General features: G+C 44.0%; 1 protein-coding gene across 7 annotated transcripts in view; it reads left to right on the top strand.

Annotated features, from left to right (window-relative positions):
- USP46 (ubiquitin specific peptidase 46) overlaps positions 1 to 24417 on the top strand; it is a 100864-nt gene that overhangs the window by 18264 nt on the left and 58183 nt on the right. For 4 of the 7 annotated variants that reach the window (XM_036333802.1, XM_036333789.1, XM_036333780.1 and 1 more), the window contains 4 exons: positions 7759 to 7866; positions 12087 to 12300; positions 13911 to 14140; positions 23088 to 23164. In XM_036333802.1, coding sequence (XP_036189695.1) covers positions 7759 to 7866; positions 12087 to 12300; positions 13911 to 14140; positions 23088 to 23164 — 629 coding nt within the window. The remainder of the gene's footprint in view (positions 1 to 7758; positions 7867 to 12086; positions 12301 to 13910; positions 14141 to 23087; positions 23165 to 24417) is intronic. The other 3 variants (XM_036333800.1, XM_036333788.1, XM_036333795.1) reach the window with 1 other exon arrangement.

The following is a 24417-nucleotide window of genomic DNA, read 5'->3' as shown; positions in this document are numbered from 1 at the left end:
GGATCCTCTTTTCTGCTGCTGGATCTCTGTAAATTATTCTTTATTTCAGTCAGTGTATGCTTAATTTCTAGTTGGTCCTTTTTCATGTCCTCCATGGTCTCACTATACTTATTGAGGGATTCATTAAATTTATCGGCGGTTTCCATAAAATTCTTGAAAAACCTTATAACCATGGCCTTAAACTCTATATCCAATCGTTTGCTTTCCTCCATTTCTGCCATTTGTGACCTGTTTCTTTGTCTCCGCATTTTGGCAGCTTCCCTGTGTTGATAGACTGGCCCTGTGCGCCAGGTGTCCTGTAGGGCCCAGTAGCTCAGCCTCCCCAGTTACCTGGGGTGGACACTCTTGGTGCCTTGGTTGTTGTAGAATCACTGGGAGGAATTGACCTCCAGGCCAATTGGCTGTGAGAATCAGCTGTGTCTAAAGTGGGAGAACTTCTGTGCTGAAGACACCCTTCTGGGGCAAGACTTGCTTCAGTGGGGCTTTGGTGCTCACTGAGTCTGCTCCCTGAGTGCGTCCCTTATGGATCTGAGGAGTTGCAGTCTGGATGGACCCCCTCTGACCACTGGGTACAGTGGCTCCTGGATCTAAGGAGGTGCTAATTCAGCCTCTGCCTGAGGCCACACAGCAGGAGCCACGAAGAGGCTCAGCTGTGAAGCAATGCAAGCCGCTGCGGGGCCTTGGGCCTTCTCTTGGAAGTTCCAGGTCTGCCTGGTTCGGCTGCAGTTAGGTACATTCACATGCAAAAGCCTCTGCCGCAGCCTGGGTGGGGCGGGGTCTCAGGGAGTCAGAGGGCGGAGAAAGCGGCCATGGCCGATTCTCCGCCCGGAGTCGCGCGTCTCAGTGTTCCGGTAACGGCTGCAAGCACCTCTGAGGGAAAGCCGCCCTCAAGTTCGCTCGCTGCCGGACAGACCAGCTTCTCCCCGTATGAGACCTGGGTCCCCAGAGACTTCCCGGAACCGGAGTTCAGAGCCGTCGGGAGTTTGTGATTCAAAAAGACAGCCGCGTCCTCAGGCGCCACCCCCTTTCCTCGCGCGCGCGCGCGCCGCCGTACCTCTGCACTTCACCTCCTCAGCGCCTCTGGCTCTCAGCGTGCTTTTCTTTCCTTCTAGTTGTGGAATTTACACTCAGCCAGCCTTCCTGTTGTTCTGGATGATGTTTGCTCAGTCCTTTGCGGTAATTTTCAATTGTTGTGTGAGGCAATAATTTCCCGGTGTTTACCTATGCCGCCATCTTCAGAAATGCCTTTCTATACCCATCCCATGCATTTATGATTCATCCTCCCCGAGCTGTTGTTGTTTGTTTGTGTTTTTTAGCACCCCCAGGCAGTCGCAGAATTGCTTTCAGAAGTGCTTTGAAGAGCCAGCATTGGCGTCCTCTTGCTGGAACTTGTCCCAGCCCTGATTCTATTTTTAATAAAGTGTGGTGCATTGTTTTTCAAAGGTTACCAGGTTTTTTTATTGGTGGAAATAAGAACTCTGTTACTTAGATCGGCAGACCCTGTGATTTACTGCCATGGACGGTGTTTTGTTCAGCATCTGGTCATGTAACAGTTATTTTCAATGCCTCTCATTTGCCTTTTGTGTCATGGTGCTGGGTGCTAGCAGTGGAAGGTCAGGCTCTTGGATTTATAATGCATCTTACAGTTTACAATTTACATCATCCCTGTTTTGCTTGATTCTCTCTGCCACCCCGAGCAAGTAGGCAGGCTGGATATCAGCAGCCAGGCCTCAGCCAAGAAATGAAGGACAAGAGAGCAAGTGACCGAAATCAAAGGCAAATTCATACTGGGGAGAAAAAAGAAGAGGCCAGTCCAGATCTGAGGTGTTCTCTGTGGGCCTTAGATAACTGGTCTGTAGGATGTTAGTTTGCTAACTTTTTATTAAAAAAAGACCCCGAATAGCTGCAGCAATCCTGAGAAAGAATAACAAAGTAGGTGGGATCTCAATATCAGATATCAAACTGTATTACAAAGCAACTGTTCTTAAAACAGCGTGGTACTGGCACAAGAACAGACATATAGATCAATGGAATAGAATAGAGACCCCAGAAACCGACCCAAACCACTATGCCCAATTAATATTTGACAAAGGAGGCAAGAGCATACAATGGAGTCAAGACACTCTCTTCAATAAATGGTGTTGGGAAAATTGGACAAATCATGCAAAAAGATGAAACTAGACCACCAACTCACACCATACACAAAAATAAACTCAAAATGGATAAAAGACTTAATTTAAACGTAAGACAGGAAACCATAAAAATACTAGAGGAATCCACAGGCAGCGAAATCGCAAACATATGCCGAAGGAATTTCTTCTCTGATAATGCTCCTAGACCTAGGGCAATGGAAACTAAAGAGAAAATAAACAAATGGGACTACATCAAAATAAAAAGCTTTTGCACAGCAAAGGAAACCATCAACAAAACAACAAGAAGACCCGCTACATGGGAGAACATATTTGCCAATGATACCACCGATAAGGGTTTAATCTCCAACATTTACAGGGATCTCATGAAACTTAACAAAATGAAGATAAGCAATCCAATCAAAAAATGGGCAATGGACCTAGATAGATATTTTTCAAAAGAGGACATACAGGAAGTCTAAAGACATATGAAAACATGCTCAAAGTCACTAATCATCTGAGAGATGCAAATCAGAACGACAATGCGTTATCATCTCACACCTGTCAGAATGGCTATCATCAACAAATCAACAAACAACAAGTGTTGGAGAGGATGTGGAGAAAAAGGAACCCTTCTGCACTGCTGGTGGGAATGCAGACTGGTGCAGCCACTATGGAAGACAGTATGGAGTTTCCTCAAAAAACTAAAAATGGAACTCCCATTTGACCCAGTGATCCCACTATTCGGAATATATCCCAAGAAACCAGAAACGCCTATCAGAAAGGATATATGCACCCCTATGTTCATAGCACCACAATTCACCATAGCTAAGATTTGGAAACAGCCTAAGTGCCCATCAGCAGATGAGTGGATTAGAAAACTGTGGTACATCTACACAATGGAATACTATGCTGCGGTAAAAAAGAAGGAACTCTTGCCTTTTGCAACAGCATGGATGGAACTGGAGAGCATTATGCTAAGTGAAATAAGCCAGTCAGGGAAAGATAAATGCCACATGATCTCACTTATTTGTGGATTATAGAGAACAACATAGACTGATGAAAAGGGACAGATCCAAAGACTGAGAAACAGCGGTCAGGCTATCAATCCCCAGAAGGAAAGTAGGGGAGGGTGGGGTAAGGGGAAGAGATCAACCGAAGGACTTGTATATATGTATATAAGCCAAACCAATGGACATGGACAACAGGGGGATGGGAGCATGAGTGTGCGGGGGGTGGGGGGGGGGGGGTGGGGGGAAGGTTGGGGGTTAATGGGGGGGATGAGGACACATTTGTAATACCTTAACTAATAAAAAAAAATAAAAAAAATATATAAAATGAAGTTCAATAATATGTTTTCACAAATAATTCAATAGGTAAACTTGAAGTAAACAGTGTGAAAGCCATGTGTCATATGGAAATGTTTAAATAAAGTATGGAATCGTCATATAGTGAAAAAAAAAATTTTCATGGCAAAAATAATGATGTATCCTCATAGTAGAAAAATGCAAACAGTTGAGAAAAAAAAAAGGTGGTTGCCCTGCTAGCATGGCTCAGTGGTTGAGTGTTGAGCTATAAACTAAGAGGTCACGGTTCGATTCCCAGTCAGGGCACATGCCTGGGTTGTGGGCTTGATTCCCAGTGTGGGATGTGCAGGAGGGCAGCTGATTAATGGTTCTCTCTCATCATTGATATTTCTCTCTCCTTTCCTCTCTGAAATCAATAAAATCATATTTAAAAATAATCTATAATAATAAAAGCATAATATGCTAATTAGACAGGATGTCCTTCCATAAGACCTTCAGGATGAAGCTGGGGCTGCAAGGGAAGTCCGGGTGCCAGCAGCCGGGGGAAGGAAGGCCTACTCTTGCATGAATTTCGTGCATCGGGCCTCTAATTATATAAATAACAGTTGGAATAAATACTATAAGGAAGACATGCAAGATGCTATGAGTGGGGAATAGATAGGGTGTGTGTGTGTGTGGGGGGGGGGGCGTGTATTAGTTTCCTATTGCTGCTGTAAAAAATTACCACAAACTTGTAGCTTAAAATAAAACAGATTAGTTTTCTTAGCTCTGGAGGTCAGCAGGGTTGCACACCTTCCCCAAGCTCCAGGAGATAATGTGTTTCCTTGTCTTTTCCAGTTTCTAGAGGCTGCCTGCATTCCTTGGCTCATGGCCCCTCACTCCATCTTCAGGTCCAGTGGTGTAATATTTTCAAATCTCTCCAGCTCTGCCTTAGATGTCCCATCTCCTCACTGACTGATACTCTTGCCTACCTCTTACAAGGACCTTGTGATAACACTGGGCCCACCCACATAATCCAGGACATTCTCCCCATCTCTAGATCCTTACGTTAATCATACCTGCAAAGTCCCCTTTGCCATGAAAGGTAACATAGTCACAGGTTCCAGGGGTTAGGGTGTGGATGTTTTTGAGGGGCCATGATTCAGTCTGTCACAGGCGACCCTAATCTAGGATTGATCAGGGAAGAATTCCCAGAGGATGATAGGTACGGGCAACTGAGGAAGCAGGAAAGAGCCTCAGGTGATGGGTGGGAGGGAACTTGAGATATTTGAGGGACAGGACGAAGGCCATTGTGACAGGCCCAGTGTAGGAGGCAGTGACTGGCCAGCGAGAGGCGCAGGAGACATGGTGAAAGTCACTGGAGATTTGTATTTAAAAAGAGCACTTTTGCTGCTGTGTTGACAGCAAGGTTAGAGGTGAGTGGAGTGGATGTTGGAGGCCACTTAGGAAGCTATTGTAATTCAGAGGAGAGATGCTGGTAGCCTGGCCTCGCTGGTGGCCGGAGAGTGAAAAGCGAGTGGACTTGGGAGATTTAAGGAGAGTGAGTCAATAAGACAGTGTGATGGATGGGTGCAGAGTGCAGAGGGGGATGTCGGGCACGACCCCAAGGTTTCTAGCCAGGAGGAGGGTGGCATTGCCATTTACTAAGTGGAGAAACACCGGGAAAAGATTGGAATTGGGGGGAAGGAAAAGAGCAAGCTCTAGTTTTGGGTAGATTGATTTTGACTGCTTGTGGAAATGTCAGTATTCATCCCGTCTAAATGAGCTTAGAAGGGAGGTTTCTGGGATGGAGGTACAGAGTTGGAAATGGTTGGCACTTGGCCACTAAATGAACCTATGGAAATGGTTAATGCCTAGACCAGGGGTGGGCAAACTTTTTGACTCGAGGGCCACAATGGGTTCTTAAACTGGACCGGGCCGGAACAAAAGCATGGATGGAGTGTTTGTGTGAACTAATATAAATTCAAAGTAAACATCATTACATAAAAGGGTATGGTCTTTTTTTTTTTTTTAGCTTTATTCATTTCAAACGGGCCGTAGTTTGCCCACGGCTGTCTTACATGCATACTAGAGGCCTGGTGGATTCCTGCACCGGTGGGGTCCCTCCACCTGGCCTATGGGGATCCGGCCGAAGAAACCGGCTCTCCAACATCCCCCGAGGGGTCCTGGATTGTGAGAGGGCCTCTAGTTATTTTATAAGTATTATTTTAAAAATTTAGCCTTGTATTTGGGGTTGCATTATTGTGAAGGCAGTGAAAACCCCGCATGTGCTCATGTGCGTGCACACAAGGCAGTAGTGAAACTGCTGTGCACACAGATGACCAGAGAATTCCATCCTAGTTGAAGGGACGGGAATGTGGATCATGGAGCAGCATGTGGACCTAGAAAACAAGGGAAAACAGAATGTTATGATAAGGGGCTGGCACGTGCTATTTCTGCTGCTCTTCTTTGCATAGAATTGGGTTATTTTGCATTTAATGGTGTTTATTGACATGTGACCATTTTGACTGGTTCTCAGCCCACTTTTTGACCATTTCTTCCTGTGACCGGAGATGATAATTACATCAGTCCAGAATAAGTAGCAGCAGCAGGTTTACTTTTTTAATAAAACGTAACAGTCTCTTTTTCTCTTCCTTTTCAAAGTACCTCCCTCCTAAGTGTGAGATTCTGTGAACCGGGGTCCTCATGACGCCTGAGAACATGAGAAGGTGGTAGGATGGAGCCGCTGTGCACAGGGCGCTGATCCTGCCCTCCGCCCTCAAACTCCTTACCTTGTGGCGCTGAACTTTGCTTGAGTTTTCCCAGAATCCCAGCACTCACCCAGGCCCCCAGGAGGAATGATAATCAAGGTGGTAATGCTGGTGCCCCCTGCTGCTTAGTGGGGCTCAGTAAATGGTGGTGTTTATCAATAGGATTGCTCTGCGTAGCATTTGGTTAAGCTCTCGGGCTCCTAAGTCTGACTCCCGGTTCAAGTCCCAGCTCTGCCACTGTGGTCCTCGGACAGGTTTTTAACCCTTCTGAGCTATCTGGTCTATCTGTTAAATGCGGATTATAGTCGTACCTCTAGGATTGTTGTGAGAATAAATAGCGCAGTCCCTGGCACATGGTAGGAGCTCCCAGCAGCTGTTACTGTCATTGTGTTGGAGAGTTGGTTGGGTTCATGTGGCTTACCAATTTGATGCATTTGGGAATTGTTAGTTTTTAAAATCGTACTCCTCCATTATCCACAATATTCCTTGGACATTTCACTTTCTCAGTCAGGCCTTCCCTGACCACCCTACTTAAAGCTGCAACTGTCCACCTTCTACCACCCACTCCACTATGCCTCCCCTTCACCCCATCCTCCCTGGCCCCCTATCCTCATTTCCTACTTTGTTTTTCTCCACTGCGCTTACCACCTCTGTCCAGTGTATTGGCTTTTTCTGTCTTCCTCCACTGAAACGTGAGCTCCATGAGAGCAGGCACCCAAGTCCACCTTGTCCACTGTTCCATTGGGAGAGCCTGGAATGGTGCCCGATCTGTGGGTGTGTAACCCATCTGTCAGAATGAAGACATTGACTTTGAAAGCGATGGCATGATTCTAACCCAGCCGTGGGCAAACTACGGCCCGCGTTCGGCTGTTCTATCCGGCCCGCGGAGCCGAAAGAACGGAGGGTTCTCTTGCTCTCCCCTCCGCTCCTTCACCAGCAGCAGTGTTAACATGGCAACGTTGGGAAACGGCCGCAGCTCCTTCTTCTGAGTCCAATTTAAGAACCCATTGTGGCCCTCGAGTCAAAAAGTTTGCCCACCCCAAATCTAACCACTAAAGATTATTAAAGCGGCTGACGCTATCTGAGCTTAGAAGGTTCTCTTCAGCAGCCCTTTAAAAAAATGTCTTTATTGATTTCAGAGGAAGGAAGGGGAAGAGCTAGAAATATCAATGATGAGAGAGAATCATCATTCGGCTGTCTCCTGCACGCCCCCCACTGGGGGTCGAGCCCACAACCCCGGCATGTGCCTTAACCGGGAATCGAACCGTGTTCTCCTGCTTCATGGGTTGGCGCTCAACCACTGGGCCACACCAGCCAGGCTGTTCAGAAGCTCCTAGTGACAGTTTGCTCATTTGCTTGTCTCGAACCTCCTTTCTCAGTAGAAGAGAATTGAAGTCAGGAAGAACAGATCTGAGGGACGATTAAGTTAGACGAAGAGAGGATTTACGGCTGCTTTACTTCTGACCCCTTTTCTTTCCGCATGAACATCGAACACCAGGGCAGCCAGGGGAGATGCTTGTCTCAAGTGGCCTCTCAAGCATCATTTTACTTTCTTGTCTCTTTTACATGCAGCAGAGCTCTCGGTGTTTTCTCTTGCAGGGCACCAATGCCTCTGCTCTGGAAAAAGACATCGGCCCAGAGCAGTTTCCCGTCAATGAGCACTACTTCGGATTGGTCAATGTAAGTATTTTAAAATGTATTATAATTTTATTGTTTAATTTATCGTCATTGTTGAAACTATTATTTTTATCAAATATTTTAAAATACTTGAAGCAATTTCACTGCCATTTTCGTTTTTAAAAATAATTCTTTATTATTGAAAGTATTACGTATGTCCCCCTCCCCCCCCCATTCACCCCCTCCAGCTCACCCCCACGACCCAGCCCCTCGCCCCAGGCCTTCAGCACCCTATTGTCTGTGTCCATGGGTTATACATATATGCATACAAGGCCTTTGGTTGATTGTCTCTCACCCACCCACCCTCTCCTGAATTCCCTCTGAGATTCTGCACTCTGTTCTATGCGTCCATGTCTCTGGATCTCTCTGGATCTGCTTTGTTCATCAGTTTATTTTGTTACTTAGATTCTACATATGAGTGTGATCATGTGATACTTGTCTTTCTCTGATTCTTTTTTTTTTTAATCCTCACCCCAGGAGTGTGGATATTTTTTTTAGAGAGTGAAAAGGAGGGCAGAGGGAGGGAGAGAGAGAGTGTGAGCGCGCGCGAACGAGTGTGAAAAGCATCCATGTGAGAGACGCATGGATTGACACATAGATTAGTTGCCTCCTGCTCATGCCCAATTGGGACCAGGGATTGAATCTGCAACCAAGGTATGTTGGTTGCCCTTGACCAGGAATTGAACCCGAGACCCTTTGGTCTGAGGGCGGACGCTCTAACCACAGAGCAAACCAGCTAGGGCTCCACTGCCATTTTCATAAAAAATTTTTAGATAATTGTTCATGCTCTTTAGTTACCAGAAGTGGCAAATGTTGGGGAGGGGGAAATTTAGTCCAGATTTTGAAAATGTGAGTTATCTCAGAAAGAAGGGTTTTACTCAGTGGTTCTCAACCTGTGGGTCTCGACCCCTTTAGGGATCCAACAGCCCTTTCACAGGGGTCACCTAAGACCATCGGAAAACACATATATAATTACATATTGTTTACAGTAGCAAAATTACAGTTATGAAGTAGCAACGAAAATAATTTTATGGTTGGGGGTCACCACAACATGAGGAACTGTATTAAAGGGTCGCGGCATTAGGAAGGTTGAGAACCACTGGTTTAACTACTGCATTATTGTGTCAGGTTCTCATTTTCCCCCACCCATATTTTAAAGCAGCGGTCACCAACCTTTTGGACCTCATGGACCACCGGTTGGCGACCGCTGTTTTAAAGGATTTCCACTGTACACATACCTTTGCCAGGAGGTTTTATTAACTTCTGTAGCGAAATCTGCTTTCATATGCTCTCTCTTTGTCCTCTGGATGTATAGACTCCTCAGGCAGTCTGTTTCAGATACATCAGTACAATCGGAGTTCGGAGTTTTGTTTTGTTTTTTATATTTTTATTGATTTCTTACAGAGAGGAAGGGAGAGGAATAGAGAGTGAGAAACATCGATGAGAGAGAAACATCGATCAGCTGCCTCCTGCACACCTCCCCACTGGGGATGTGCCTGCAACCAAGGTACATGCCCTTGACCGGAATTGAACCTGGGACCCTTGAGTCTGCAGGCTGACGCTCTATCCACTGAGCCAAACCGGTCAGGGCACAATCGGAGTTTTAAAAGTGTTTCCAACTCATCACTGGTAAGTGTTTAACAGTATAACTGGGTGGTGGTACCTGAAGCACGGGCAGGGGGTGGGGGACCAGTTTACCTCAAAATTCCTTGGCTTCGTTTCATCTGTGCTCAGCACTGCTCCCTTGTTTATGGCCCGACTTGCCAGGCTCTGCTTCCTTGAAAAGCTGATTATGACCAAGTAGTGAGGCAGTATCACCCACCACCCTCATGAGCTTCCTTCTGAGGTGGAGCTGTAAGTGACACCAGGTGTTAACTCACAAGCACCCGATTTTCTGGAACAAACTGCTCTGAGCACAGTCAGTCAGTACTCAGGTGGGATAGGCAGTCATTTCCACGGAGGAGGCTGGAAATATTCTCTGTAAGTGAATGCTACCTGTGATTATAATAGAATGGATATTGGCTTCAAAGTAATACAGGCCCAAGTCTGAGCTCTGCCTATGCCTTTCGCTAGCTGTCTGATCTTGGGCAAGTCATTTGACCTCTCTGAGCCTCCTTTCTCCATCTGTAAAGTGGAAATCAATGGTTTATAGTGAAGGGTCAGTCAGAGCTCCCGTTGAAGACCTTGACATGAGGCTGTAGTACATTGTGGACACCTGGTGAATGTTAGTTCCTTTCTTCTCCAGGAGTTGTCCATTGGATCAAGACCAAGCGTTACAGAGGGTATTTGGGTAAAGGCACCACATTGCGTAAAAGAGAAAAGAATGGAAGGAGGAAGTACGGGGATACAGGGCATTGTGCTGACGAAATGCTGACTTCTCATTTTAATACAATTTATTGTTTAGCCATTGTGCACAGGCCTCTGCTTATGCTCATTGAAGATATCCAAGTTGTGGGAATTCTGCCCTGGCTAAGGAGAATACAAGTGCAGACTATGGGGAAGAAAGAATTAAGGCCAGGTCAGTGATGGCGAACCTCTGACACGCGTGTCAGAAGTGACACGCAAACTCATTTTTTTTGGTTGATTTTTCTTTGTTAAATGGCATTTAAATATATAAAATAAATATTAAAAATATAAGTCTTTGTTTTACTATGGTTGCAAATATCAAAAAAGTTCTATATGTGACACGGCACCAGAGTTAAGTTAGGGTTTTTCAAAATGCTGAGATGCCGAGCTCAAAAGGTTCACCATCACTGGCTTAGGTTGTGGGAGCATTGTGAGACCTAAATTCATTAATAGCTGTATGTTCACTTTGAAAGGTAATTCATGGGCAGTCCAGCTTTTCTTTAAAAAGAGGTTTGTCTCACTCCGGCTGGTGTTGCTCAGTGGTTGGAGCATCGGCCTGTGCACTGGGGGGTTGCAGGTTTGATTCCGGTTAAGGGCACGTTACCTGGGTTTGCAGGTTCCATCCCTGGCCCGGTCGGGGTGATTGTGAGAGGCAACCAATTGGTGTGTCTTTCCCACGGTGATATTTCATCCTCCCCCCCCTCCAACCCCCCCATATCCCCCCTCTCCACTCCTTTTCACTCTCTCTAAAACGCAATGGAAAAAATTTCCTTTGGTGAGGATTAACACACACCAAAAAAGTTTGCCTCCTATTACATAATTGTGTCCAAGTAGATTAAAATATGTAAAAATAGGAGCTGTTCTATCTTAGCATACGTAGAAATGTCACGGTAAGCATGGCGGAGCATCTGTCTGGCTGCTGGGTAAACGGCACGCAAGCCAACAGCCAGTCCTGAGAAGATGCTCATGTTCTATTTCAGTCTTACACAGCATTTTGCTATCAATGGTTTTAATCTTGTTATTTCCTTAGTTTTTTCCCTTTTCATTTTACGTGTAGGAAAATTTCTAAAGTGATCGTCTTTGCTGTGCTCTTAGAGAGTTGGTTTTCCAGTCAGCAAAGCCAGCGAGATGACGACTTTTTCCCTCTTTAATCATCATCTGCGTGTCTGTGGGTTTTGAGAGGCATCACATACTCCTGCAGGGGCCCTGATCTGACTGCAGGAGACCAAGCGCTGAGGGCTATCATATCGCCATCTTGGCAGAAGCAAGAGCGAGGATGATTTAGGAGTTACGAGGGAGGAGGCTGTGGGCTGACTGAAGGAGGCACCTCCTTGCTTATGTTGCTCTGGAGAAAGCGAGGAGATGTGGTCTGAAGCCAGTGGGCAGGCTGCTAGCATCTTTGAGAGAAAAACTGAAATAAGTCCCATTCAGTTCAGGCTGTTGCATCTGAGCAAGTGGCTCCTGGTTCCTGGGTTTCTTTGTGATTGGGGTTTTTCTTTTTGCTGTCAGAGGAGTTTTGATGTGCTGCGTTGTAGTATCTCTTATTTAGCCAGCCGCCTTTCTGGGCCTCCGTGTTATGTTGAGTTTTTTTAAGCACCAGAAGGTCTCATTAGTTTTTTTTATCCAGGCAGAGTGCTTCTGACCTTTTAAGAGATGGTAATGGGCTAGAGAGGCACCAGGCTCTGCAGACTGGGTTCATTCCCTGCTGGTCAGCTGGTCCCCGGTGTTACTCGTTCTCTGGCTTGGCGAGCAGGACTCTGATGCAGGGACTCCGGGCTGGCTGGTTCCTGGAGGGGGGCCTTCTCCCTCTCCCGACCCCTTCCAGAGGTGGCGTGTCCTGGGCCGTGATCTGAACCAGACCTGTTGTCCTTTGGCAGTTCGGGAACACGTGCTACTGTAACTCTGTGCTTCAGGCCTTGTACTTCTGCCGGCCGTTCCGTGAGAATGTGCTGGCATACAAGGCCCAGCAAAAAAAGAAGGAAAACTTGTTGACGTGCCTGGCAGACCTTTTCCACAGCATCGCCACGCAGAAGAAGAAGGTCGGCGTGATCCCTCCAAAGAAGTTCATTTCAAGGCTGAGAAAAGAGAATGGTGAGTAGTGTGCAGATGAATGTGTGTCAAGGTCTGAAATAAGGAGAATGGACAGTTCTCTATGTATCCTCAGAATGAGTCCTTCAATTCCCCCAGGGGGAAGTAGTATGGCCAACTACTCGAATAAAGTTTTTTATTTTTTTAAAAATATATTTTATTGATTTTTTACAGAGAGAAAGGGAGAGAGATAGAGAGTTAGAAACATCGATGAGAGAGAAACATCGATCAGCCGCCTCCTGCACATCTCCCACTGGGGATGTGCCTGCAACCCAGGTACATGCCCTTGACCGGAATCGAACTTGGGACCCTTCAGTCCGCAGGCCGACACTCTATCCACTGAGCCAAACCGGTTTTGGCTCAAATAAAGTTTTTTAAAGAAAATATATTTTTCTTTTCTACCCAGTATACATAAAACAAAACTAGATTAAAAATATGCTTTAAAAATTCAGATTTGCCATTTCACTTTGGAATGGTCTTTTTATTTGCTTCATATTTGGAAGGTACAATTATTGTAAGAGGATAATTTGCCCAAAACAGCCTTCTAAGCAGGGCACTGATTGGAAGAAATAGATTGATGCAATCATTGAATGAAATAGTACTATCTTATAGACTTGTTATAAGTGATTAAAGTAATGCATATTTCCTAATCAGGGCCTCTGCTATTTAAAAATAATACCTCTCATTTTATTTACCTAAGACAAAGGGTATTAAATTGATACCTTTCTATGATAAAAATGTCCTACTGTCGCCTGATTTTTTTTCTGCCTTTTCTGTCATTTTGGCAGGGCGGGCAAGTGGTGGTAGAGACTAGATTATTCCAGAAGTTTTGCATTGGTAATTTTTATGACTAGAAATATTTGATATGGCAACTTGTGATTATCCTAGATTTCAGCCTTACTCCAACAGATTTGCAGAGTTAATCAGATGTTTGTTTTATAAAGTCTCATTTAATTTGATTGCTGCCTCTTAAAGGTGTTGTAGCTTATATGCACCAGAATAAAAGTAACCTGAGAAGGCAGCAGAGCATGCCTGCATCTCGTTGTGAGCATGATTGATAATGAAGTCTCACAGCTGCACTCATCTCTAGATTGTGTGTCCGTACGGCAGGGACCAGCAGTTGGTTTCAGGACACTGTCAGGTAGACTCATTCTCACATACATCCCTCGTCTCCTGTATGTGCTCAATGAAGCTGCTTCCAGGCTGGTCCAGGGTTCAGTGTGATCTTTGGGAAGAGACTCTGGTTGCTCTGGATAAATTACAGAATGAATAATTGATCATTGGTGGTCACATCATATTAAATATTGATATTTTATCAGGAAACATCAAGTAATTTCTACTTTTTTTTTTGTGGAGTAAAGAAATTTTGCTAGTTTTTTATTTACATGATGACTTTAAGGAAATACATGAAATTCAGTTCTTGGTGGGCAGTAAAAAATGAACATGACCAAAAATCCTTTCAAACTTACCTATTGAAGTTGCCAAAAGAGATGAATATATTGCAAACTTGTTCCCCCTTTCAATATAAAAACTGAAGTGTCGCCTGTAAAATTGAGCATTTTTGTTTGCTTTTTAAGGACCAGAGACTGAAATAATGGCCCTCTCTTTTCCAGATCTCTTTGATAACTACATGCAGCAGGATGCTCACGAATTTTTAAACTATTTGCTAAACACTATTGCGGACATCCTGCAGGAAGAGAAGAAACAGGAGAAACAAAATGGGAAATTAAAAAATGGCAACATGAACGAACCTGCAGAGAACAACAAACCAGAACTCACCTGGGTCCATGAGATTTTTCAGGGAACGCTCACCAATGAAACTCGATGCTTGAACTGTGAAACTGTAAGCATTGGTCGGGCTCACATGTCGTAAGCTCGTATGTATTTGTAGAGGCCAGGTTGCGTGTGAGTGCAATGTGGTATAGTGTCAACATTTGTCTTCAGTACATGCAGACACTTCTACCTACGTATATGAACCTCAGGTGCAAAGGTTTGTAAGCATATCTCCATCTAAGTCAGTGGTTCTCAACCTTCTGGCCCTTTAAATACAGTTCCTCATGTTGTGACCCAACCATAAATTTATTTTTGTTGCTACTTCATAACTGTAATGTTGCTACTGTTATGAATCGTAATGTAAATATCTGATATGCAGGATGGTCTTAGGCGACCTCTGTGAAAGGGTCCTTTGACCGCCAAAGGGGTCGCGACCCACAGGTTGAGAACCGCTGATCTAAGTTGTCTCCACTGGCTAAAGTAGAGTGACTAGGGCACTTCTTAGCAACTGGATTGCTTTGCATCCTGGGCAAATTTTAGGGCCCACAGATTGAACTGTTGTACCGGACCTCCACCAGTTATCTTGAAAAGATTTTGGTTCCAAGGAGGCCATGTGTGACTTAGACCATCTCTCTGACTTTGAGGGAATCAGCTGTGTGGTATGGTGAGCTTGAAGTCAGGAGACTGCAATTCCCTTCCATTGCAGTTGTGAGGGCCCGGTGAGCTTAGTGCTTGGATGAGTCTGGCACATGGTATGTAGGCACGTGGTGTTAGCTGGATCTGAAGATGTGATCTCCAGAATATGATTCAGGATGTTATGTTTGCTTGGTATACTTGATTTAAGTCTGTATGTGGCTGCAAAATATGGTAGGTAGAACCCGGCTCTGCAGCCAGGTGGCCAAGTTGGAATGTTGGCTCAGCCACTCGGTAGCTGTGAGGCCCTGTGCAAATTATTCCACCTCTCTGACCTCACTCTCCTCATCTGTAAATTGGGGATGATGACAGTGCCTATCTCATAGGGTTGCTGGGGGATTAAATGAGTTAACATCTGTAAAACACTTGGAACCATGCTTGGCACATAGGAAGTATGCAAAAAATGTTAGATATTACTAGTTATTATAATTACTAACAGCATAGGAAGTCTACGGGTTCCTCAGGGATCTTCAAGTTTCTTGATATTGCATGAAAAATTCTGTAGGATTGTGCATTTTCTCTGAGGAGATAATAGCTTTCATCAGATTTTGTGAAGGGGCTATAACCCCTGCCAAAACATTTTCTACACAAAAGTAGTCAAGAATGTGGATTTAAATGGAAGGCTCTTCGTTTTCAGTCTTCCTTCTATCCTTTTAAACAATTTTGGAATTAGCATTCTGATTTGTTCATTGTATAAAAAAAAAAAAAAAAGAAGAAGACATAGCTAAGCAAAAAGAGACTAAAGGTTACCAGTAATCTTCCCACTCAGAGATGCCCACATTAGCCCAGAGAGAACAATGGGACATTTTGGAATACACCCTGCCAAAACATTTTCTACAGATACTTATCTATCTAGATAGCTGTCTTTCTTCCCTTTCTCCTTTCATTCCTTTGTATTTTACAGTCCAGTAAAATTCATATGAATACAGCATTAGAATAGTATAATAAATCCCATGTGTGTATTACTTGGGATCAGTGATTGTTAACACATTGGCCCATCTTGTTCATCTCTTGTTCCCTGCACCCTCCCTCATCATCAAATTGGTCTATTAGATAACATATCATTTTACTTGTAGTTTCTTCATTATAGTAGGTCCTCGGGTTACGTCGGAGACCGTTCCTACAGCGCCACGTAACACGATTTTCGCCGTAAGTTGGAACCCACCTATGTCACTCACATGGAGCACAGACACAGCAGTAATGAAGTGATACAGTAAAAGAAATTTAAAAGAAAGATAACAATTCCTGACCTTTACTTGTGGTTAATCAATAATAAAAAACATAAAGCACAAATGTACATACGTCGAAATGATGGAACTTTTTTTTTTTTATAAATAGATGGGAGATGGCGATGTAACCACGAAACAACGTACATCGAGTCCGACGTAACCCGAGGACTGTACTTTGTTCTGTATCTCTAAAAGGAAAGAAATTTTTTTATTTTAAACATAAGTACAATTACTTTTAAAATAATTTCTTTAAACCATTATTCACTCAGTTTCTCTGGAATTTTTTCATCTCATATATATTTTTTTAGCAGTTGCTTAATTCAAATCAGGATTCATACATAGTCCACACATTGCATTTCATTAGTCTCTGTCTTAATCTATAGGTTACCCCATCCCCCATTTTTTTTTTCCTTCCGGTTTATTTGTTGAAGAAATCAGGTTATTTGTCTCGTAAAATTTCCCACATTCTGGAAACATCTGTGGTGGTGTTTGAAATGCGTAGTAAATGGCAATATGTTTTTACCATCCTACTCTTTGTTTTTATTTAACTCACCTATTTTATATTTTGTTTTCTCTCTTGCCTGCTTTTGGATCAATGAAATGGTTTTATTTTATTTTATTTTTTTAAATCTTTGAAATAAACACATGACTAAATCCATCTTCCAGTGTCTGGATTTTCAGGAAGGCTCAGCTGGGAGGCTCAGTTTTATTTATAGTTTCTTTGTTGTCTGTGATCCCAGCAAATGCAAATATTGCATCTCAAATATTTGTATTGAAAAAGCTATCAACTAGTCTGTTATTTCTGCAGGGTCACCATAGAGGGGAAATCTTGAGCCCAAAGATTTCTCTGTAGATTTTGGATGACCCTGTAGAGTTTGTGATAATGGGATTCCAGCCACTTATGGTTGGTTTGTGGGAGTGAATGAGAGTATGTGGGGATGTCTTTCTGGGGCAATCAGATTGATTCTTACATTAATTCCTCCCAAATGAGTACTAGATGATTTGAGGCAAGAGTGTTTTTCCCCTGGATTTTCTGGGATAATCACCTCCATTTTCTTAGGTCCTTTAATTGAACAGGATCCTAGGAGTCACCTAATCCTTTCTCGCCCTGTGCCCCAGTCCCTTCTGTGTCGTCCTGGCCAGTTGGCCATCTACTGGACCCTGTCCAGAGACAGGGAACTCAATCTCCGGAGGAGATGCATCCCATTTTTAGAAAGCTCTCATTGTTAGAAAGCTCTCTACTTTCTAAGGAAATACATGACCTGCAGGCTTTATTTTTTTGTCCTGTAAAATGTTGAGGACTTGGAGTGAAAGAACACTTAGGGTTTTAGCTTTCCTGCTCAGGATGAGAAACGCAGGCCCCCTTCCAGTAAGGTCCTCTGCTCAGGGCAGGCAGCCTGCAGAAGGCGCTTCAGTCAGAATTGCCGGCCCCACATGTGCGAAATCTCGCAGTGGGAAGAAACTGCACCAGATCCCGAGCAGCAAATTAGCCCCCGGGGAAGCTCGCCATTGTAGCTGCCTGGCTGCTAGTTCCTCCAATTGTGGAAAACTCTTTGTGGGAGCCTTCATGCTTTCAGAAAACAATCATTTTTTTTTTTCCCTCAGTCTCACCCTTTGTAAATGTTGCTTGCGATTGCTGTACAAATGTCAACTGCCAATTTATGGAGACAAACAGTTTCATTCTGCAGTAGACCTGGAGAGACTTGTTTTAAGGGGGGTAATTCAGTGCTGACTTCCCTGGGTAACCTGGAGCAAGGCTCTTCAGAACTGAGGCGTGGGGGTTTTACAGAGCAGCCTCAGTGCTGCCTTGGCGGTTCTTTGCTTGGTTCATAAGATTTGCAGGGCCCGTTGGAGCTCAATTTTGTTGTTAATTTTCTTCCTTTCCATTAACATGGAGTCTTTGCTCTGCTAACTGGTGGTTTTCAGTGCTTCTCAGTGGCTTTAAGACACATTTCTGTCTGTTACTGGAGCCAGAGATTGTCTACAGAACTGCTTTATTAACTACCGATAGTACAGCTCCTTCTTGCTTTGTTTGCAGGGGTTAAAATTGATCCGGGAGCGGGGTCGGTGTGGCTCAGTGGTTGAGCGTTGTCTCGAGAACCAGGAGGTCACCATTTGCTTCTCTATCAGGGCTTGATCCCCAGTAGGGGGCATGCAGGAGGCAGCCAATCAGTGATTCTTTCTCGTCATTGATGTTTCTCTCTCTCTCTCTCCCTTTTCCTTCATCTCTCTGAAATCAATAAAAACATATATTTTTAAAAATTTCTTTATTGGTTAAGTATTACAAATGTGTCCTCATTCCCCCCCCCCCCCCCCCCACTCATGCTCTCATCCCCCTGTTGTCCGTGTCCATTGGTTTGGCTTATATGCATGCATACAAGTCCTTCCCCTACTTTCCCTCTGGGGATTGATAGCCTGATCGCTGTTTCTCTGTCTTTGGATCTGTCCCTGTTTTTTTTAAAAGAAGTTGATCCAGTAGGGCTTCTGAGCTCTTCACAGAAGAGGGGTGGGGTGGGTGGTGTGGCCAGGTGTGATTGAGTCCCTGGGGTCCAGGTGGGTTGTCTTGCCACTTGTCCCAAGTCCACCGTATTGGCACTGCTCAAGGCCAGCGCATTTTCAGGTTCTGGCTGAACAGCATGGGGCTCCTGCCTGATCACCTTTTCTAATAAGCCCAGGAAAGGAGTCTCTGGATTTAAAAGCACATTTGAATATGATTTTTATGACTCAGAAACTGAGCAAAGCTTGTGATTTATATGTCTACCCTATAAATTAATTTGTTCTATTAATTTGTAATTATTACTTTGGAGAAGAGCAAGTAGGGTCTCTTCCACCCTTCTTAAACTAGAATTTTTGGGAACCCAGTCGGGGGGAAGAAAGGAGAATAAGATGTAGCCTGTACTTGCTGAGAGTATTGGAGTCTTAGTGATATCTGTGTTTCCGTGGAGACAAGCTGTATTTTCATTTAGACCAGAATGAGATCCTTGTGCGTGGGAAGAAACAGGTTTTCTTTTCTGGCAGCTTTCTGGAAAGAGAGAAAGGAAAAAAAGATTGCTGATCACTCGTTGCTTTTGACTGTCAATCTGGGCAGGGAGAGAGAGAAACCCAAGTGGGAGGGTTTATGCCGTGTTTTGATATTCCCAGCGGGGTTGATCCACCTGAGCAGTGCTTTCTCACAGTCTTAAATCCTGGGAGCAGTTCGCATTGGGAATTGAGAAAGTTACAGTAAATTTTTACCCCACCCCCACCTCCCATCTCCTAAAATGAGTAGAGAAAAAGATTTCTGCCTAACAGGAGAAAACATTTCTTTGTTTTTGCTCCCTTCCAGCTGTAACAGTTTTAGTAAAACCTGATCCTGGCTATCTAAATTATGTATGATTTCAGTTGGCTATACACCTCTTTCTCCCCTCTCCTCCCCCCCACCCCCTGAGAAGGGCCATTTGGTTCTAGAAAAAGTTTTGTTAATTAAAAAATATAATACCTTTGGATTATTTTAAGAAAACAGAATGTAGCCTGGCCAGATTGCTCAGTTGGTGGAATGTCATGCTGTATACCAAAAAGGTTGCCGGTTCAATTCCCACACAGGGCACATACCTAGGTTGCGGATTTGATCCCTGGTTGGAGTGTGTACAGGAGGCAACAGATCGATGTGTCCCTCTCTCTCCTTTACTATCTAAAATCAATAAAAAACAATATCCTCAGGTGAGGATTAAAAGAAAAAGAAAGAAAACAGAATTTATAAAAAGAAAATTATTCATAATCCTGTCACTTGATGTCTCTTGGAATTTAGGTATCTTTTTACTTGTTCATTCTTTTGTTATTTATTCACTCATTTAGTAAATATTTATTGGGTACCTACTAAATGCTGAAAATTATTTTAGGTATTAGGGCTGTAGTAATTAGACCAACAGAAAAGATAGTCTCCGCTCTACAGTTTATTAATATATGCATTTTAAAGCTGTAACTTTTCCTTTAAGCACTGCTTTAGCTACATCTCACAACTTTTGATATGTGTTGTCATTAGTTCAAAATATTTTCTAATTTTCTCTTGTGATTTTTTTCTTTGATTCATACATTACTTAGCAATATGCTGTTTAATTTTTAAACATTTGGGATTTTCCTAGATATTTGAATATTATTGATTTAGAATTTAATTCCATTGTGGCTAGGGAATATCTTCTGTATGGTTTCAATCTTTCTAAATTTATTTTGACATATTTCAAATCCTAACACATGGTCCAATTTCTTAAATGTACTTGAAAACAGGTTCTCTCAACCTTGGAACTTAACAGTTAAGATCAGATAATTCTTTGTTGTGGATGCTGCCCTGTGCATTATTGTTTTTTTAGCAGCATCTCTGGCTTCTGCCTGCTGGATGCCAGTAGCATCCCCCAAGATGAGACAACAAAAATGTCTCCTAACATTGCCTGAAAACCCCTGGAAGGCTGTTACCCTTGCTGAATCGAAAAGAATGTATATTTTACAGTTGTTGGACATCCTATATAATAAAAGGCTAATACGTTGCTGGGGTCTGGCCGTAGGGACTGGGCGAGACAGGCCAGACATGCTCTGGAGCCCTCCCGACCGGCCAGCCTCCCACCGTCCCTGCCCGGCTGGCCGGCCCTGAACGGCCCCAACTGGGACTGGGCAGGACAGGCCGGACACGCCGTGGATGAATCCGTGCACCGGGCTGGTTTCGGCCGATTCCCGCAGGCCAGGCCCAGGGACCCCACCGGTGCACGAATCCCTGCACTGGGCCTCTAGTGTATAATGAAACCAATTTTACCATTGGCTAATTGATACAAATAAGAGTTAAGTTCCTCTGGCATCTCATCAATGTCATAACAAAACCACATTATTCAAGGACCTGCTGTAGTTGTACTGGTTATCTGTTGCTTTGTTGTGAACCACCCTAAAAGTCTGACCTAAATCAATTATGATTTAGCATTATAATTCATGCATCTATGGACTTGGGTGAACATGTGTGTTTGTATTTTATCTGGCTCACTCGTGTGTCTGCAGGCCAGCTGGGGTTTGGCTTGAGGCTGGGCCTGGCTGGGCACCGATGTGAGAACAGCTCTGCTCCCTGGGTCCCATCTTCCTGGGAACAGTGGGCCAATCCTCATGGTGATGACAGAAGGGCAAGAGAGCAGTTTCACAAGTGCTTATTCAAGCCCCTGCTTATAACACATCTTCCAACATTCCACTGGCCAAAGCATATCACATGGTTGAATGCAGAATCAAGGGCTGGGGAACATACCCCTTGATAAGAGATCTGTAAAGTCATGTGGCAAAAAGGCTAGTTTAGGCAATGGTAAGGATTTGGGGCCTTTCATGCATTCTACCATGGCAGTAATAAGTGCCATAAAAAATTAAATTAGGATGATAGAGACGTGTGTGTGTGTGTGTGTGTGTGTGTGTGTGTGTATGTAAATATACAGGGGTGGGTAAAAGTAGGTTTACATTTGTTCATATGGAAAATAATACAATAATAAATAAATAATAATACAAGAATTAACCCTGTGTTTTGTGTATTCAAAATTATAAACCTGCTTTTGTCCACCACTATATATAGGCCTTTTAAATACAAAATTGGAATTAATTCACATAATTGGATAGTCAACTTTTTCATTTACTGTGATACCCATCATGTATGTATACTGTTTCCAACTTCTTAACCATTTTAGGCCGTTTAACATTTTCTACTCCTCATGATTTGTTGAATGTTTATCTCTTAAGGCACTTAACATGTATTATTTATATCATCTTTAGAAACAGCCTTATGAAATAGATACTCTTACTGTCCCCACTTTACCGATGAGGAACTGAGGTACAGAGAGGCTAAGTACCTGGCCATAAGCCATCCACTTTAATAAGGGGCAGAGACAGGATATGGCGCTGGGCAGTCTGTCTCAATACATCACCTTGTGTAGACTTACACAAGTATCAGAGCTGTATTCACGTCTCTGAATAATTCTCTAGGTAATTTCCTAGCAGTGGAGTATTGGGTCCCAAGGTAATTGTCCCACGTAAAGGAATATTATTTTCATTTTGTTGCCACTTGACTGATTACCTCAAGGTTGTTGCAGGAATAATTGGTCCCTCCCACTCCAAGATGGTAAAATGCTGGTGAACTGCTGGAATATATACACTTCCTCGGAGAGCTTCAATAAGTAGGCCCGGAATTGGATCTGTGGAGGGCTGAGAACTAGCCCGGGCCAATGAGCCATCCTGCCTGAGAGCGGGCCAGAGTGGCAGGCAGGCCGGTGCGAGTCTCGGCTCCACGCCAGCTCCGGGTCCAGTTGTTATCACAGACAGTGCAGGGCTCTGCACGTGATGGCCACGTCTTGTATCGAAGGACAGCTGCACCTGAAGCCGGTGTGACTCTACAGCCCTCGCGCATTAGGCTCCCTGGTCCCTCATGCGGTTGGAATGAGCAGACATGGGAAGAAGGGGGTGATTTCAAGGGATTGGCAGAAAGTGCAGACAACTTAACGAAGGGCTGACCCTCAGAGTAGCAGGTTTTCTACGTGTCTCGTCCTTTTTCCATTTTTGTTTTTATCATCCTGCCAGTCTGAGCTATATGGCTACCTGTCTGATACTTCCTACTTTGGAACAGTGGAGGAAATGAATGGAGAGGAAGAGAAATCTGGTAGAGTTTTCATTATTAAGAGTTCTAGCCAGCCGGGTGGCTCAGTGGATCGAGCGTCGTCCTATACACCAAGAGGTTGCTGGTTTGATTCCCGGTCAGGGCATGTGCCTGGGTTATGGGCTCCATCCCCAGTAGGGGTGTGTAGGAGGCAGCCAATTGATGTTTCTCTCTCATCTATGTTTCTCTCTCTCTCTCCCTCTCTCAATAAAAACATTAAAAAATAAAAAGTTCTGAATCAAAGCTGGGATAGAGATATGATTAAATTGAAAATTTGGGATTTTCTGTAGATTGGGTTTCCAAGGTTAATGATTGCCAGTGAATATGCAAAGCCACACACTACTTTTACTGCAGTTATGGTCTTGGTTACCTCTAAGTGTTCAAGATAATATGTCTGTTGTGTATTTTGTGCCTAAGACTTTTTTCTTTCTTTTTTTTTTTTGCTTCAGGTTAGTAGCAAAGATGAAGATTTTCTTGATCTTTCTGTCGATGTGGAGCAGAATACATCCATTACCCACTGCCTAAGGTAACCTCATGAATTCTGAGTGTGGTCTGAGCTTTTGATCAGTCTAGTAAATAAGTGGGGGAAATATCCCATATTTCTTTAGGAAATAATCTTCCTTTCTGTTAAACCCATACAATACCATTTCCTATTTCTTTTTTTCCAAGAGAGATTGAAAATAAGGGTATGTGGTCTGGAGAAAAGTCCTTTGGAGAAGAGGGAGGATCAAATGGAAGCTGTTAGTCATTAAGTTTTTAATCTTTATTACAGATGTATTAAAGGGCTTTCTTCTCTCTCTCTCTCTCTCTCTCTCTCTTTCTCTCTCACACACACACACACACATACATACACATACACACTCTTACATAATTAATTGCTATAGATGCCTGCCATTCCTTTATTTTTCTAAGCTAATCTATTCTGTTTTTTTAAAAAATCATTCACTTTTGAGCTGAGAACCAATGAGGAAATTGCCTTTTCCTCCAACTTCCAGCATTGTATGGAGATCATTCATGGGGAAAATGGCTCCTCACTAGGGTTGAGTGGAGGTGAGGAGCCCGGAGTATGAGAACAGTACGTGCGCAAGATCACTATAGGCATTGCATGCTTGAGCTGTGCTCCAAGTTGCTGTAAAGACATGGCTTCCTTTTCCCCTCCGCACTCTCCTCTTTCCTCTCTTTCCAACAAGAGGTCGTGAGTGCTCACAGTGAGCCAGGCCTTGTGTGGACACTGGAAAGAGGAATGAGCACCAGATACGCCTGTCGCAGCACTTACATGCGGTGGGATCTGAAGATGGTGATCGGTGCTTTGAAGGAAATGAAACAGGTCTGGAGAGTGAGGGAGCCAGTGTAGACTGTGGTCATTGCTCAGGTACTGCAGCTCCGGCGCTTTAAGGTGTCATCACGAGGCAGTAGGAGTCGGGTGGCGGACTTGTTCTTTCAGGAGTACGGGTGACTTGGAGACTCGGATTAGAGAGACTGCTGTGGCGGTTAACTGTCAGAAAGTCACCTTATGTGGAAGAGCTTGATTCGTCTGGGGGTTAGGTATTGTGAGAGCTGGGGGTGGATTGCTCTCCCATCTCCCAGGAGCCTGATGCCACCGCACACACCGCCCCCCCCCTACCCCCCCAACACTGTGCTGATGGGTACCTCATCGCTTCCTGTTGGTTTGGCATGTCAGCCCTTGTCTGCAAATGCCTTAGGTCCTGGGGTCTAGGAAAAGTTTACCTCTTTGCAAAGAGAAGGATAGCCTCTTTTTCTTCCGAATAGTCCCATTTA

This window comes from Myotis myotis, unplaced genomic scaffold (assembly GCF_014108235.1).
Source record: "Myotis myotis isolate mMyoMyo1 unplaced genomic scaffold, mMyoMyo1.p scaffold_m19_p_1, whole genome shotgun sequence".
NCBI classification, from domain to species: domain Eukaryota; kingdom Metazoa; phylum Chordata; class Mammalia; order Chiroptera; family Vespertilionidae; genus Myotis; species Myotis myotis.
Note: the sequence above shows the minus strand (reverse complement) of the source record. Positions and strands in the feature narration are given on the sequence as shown.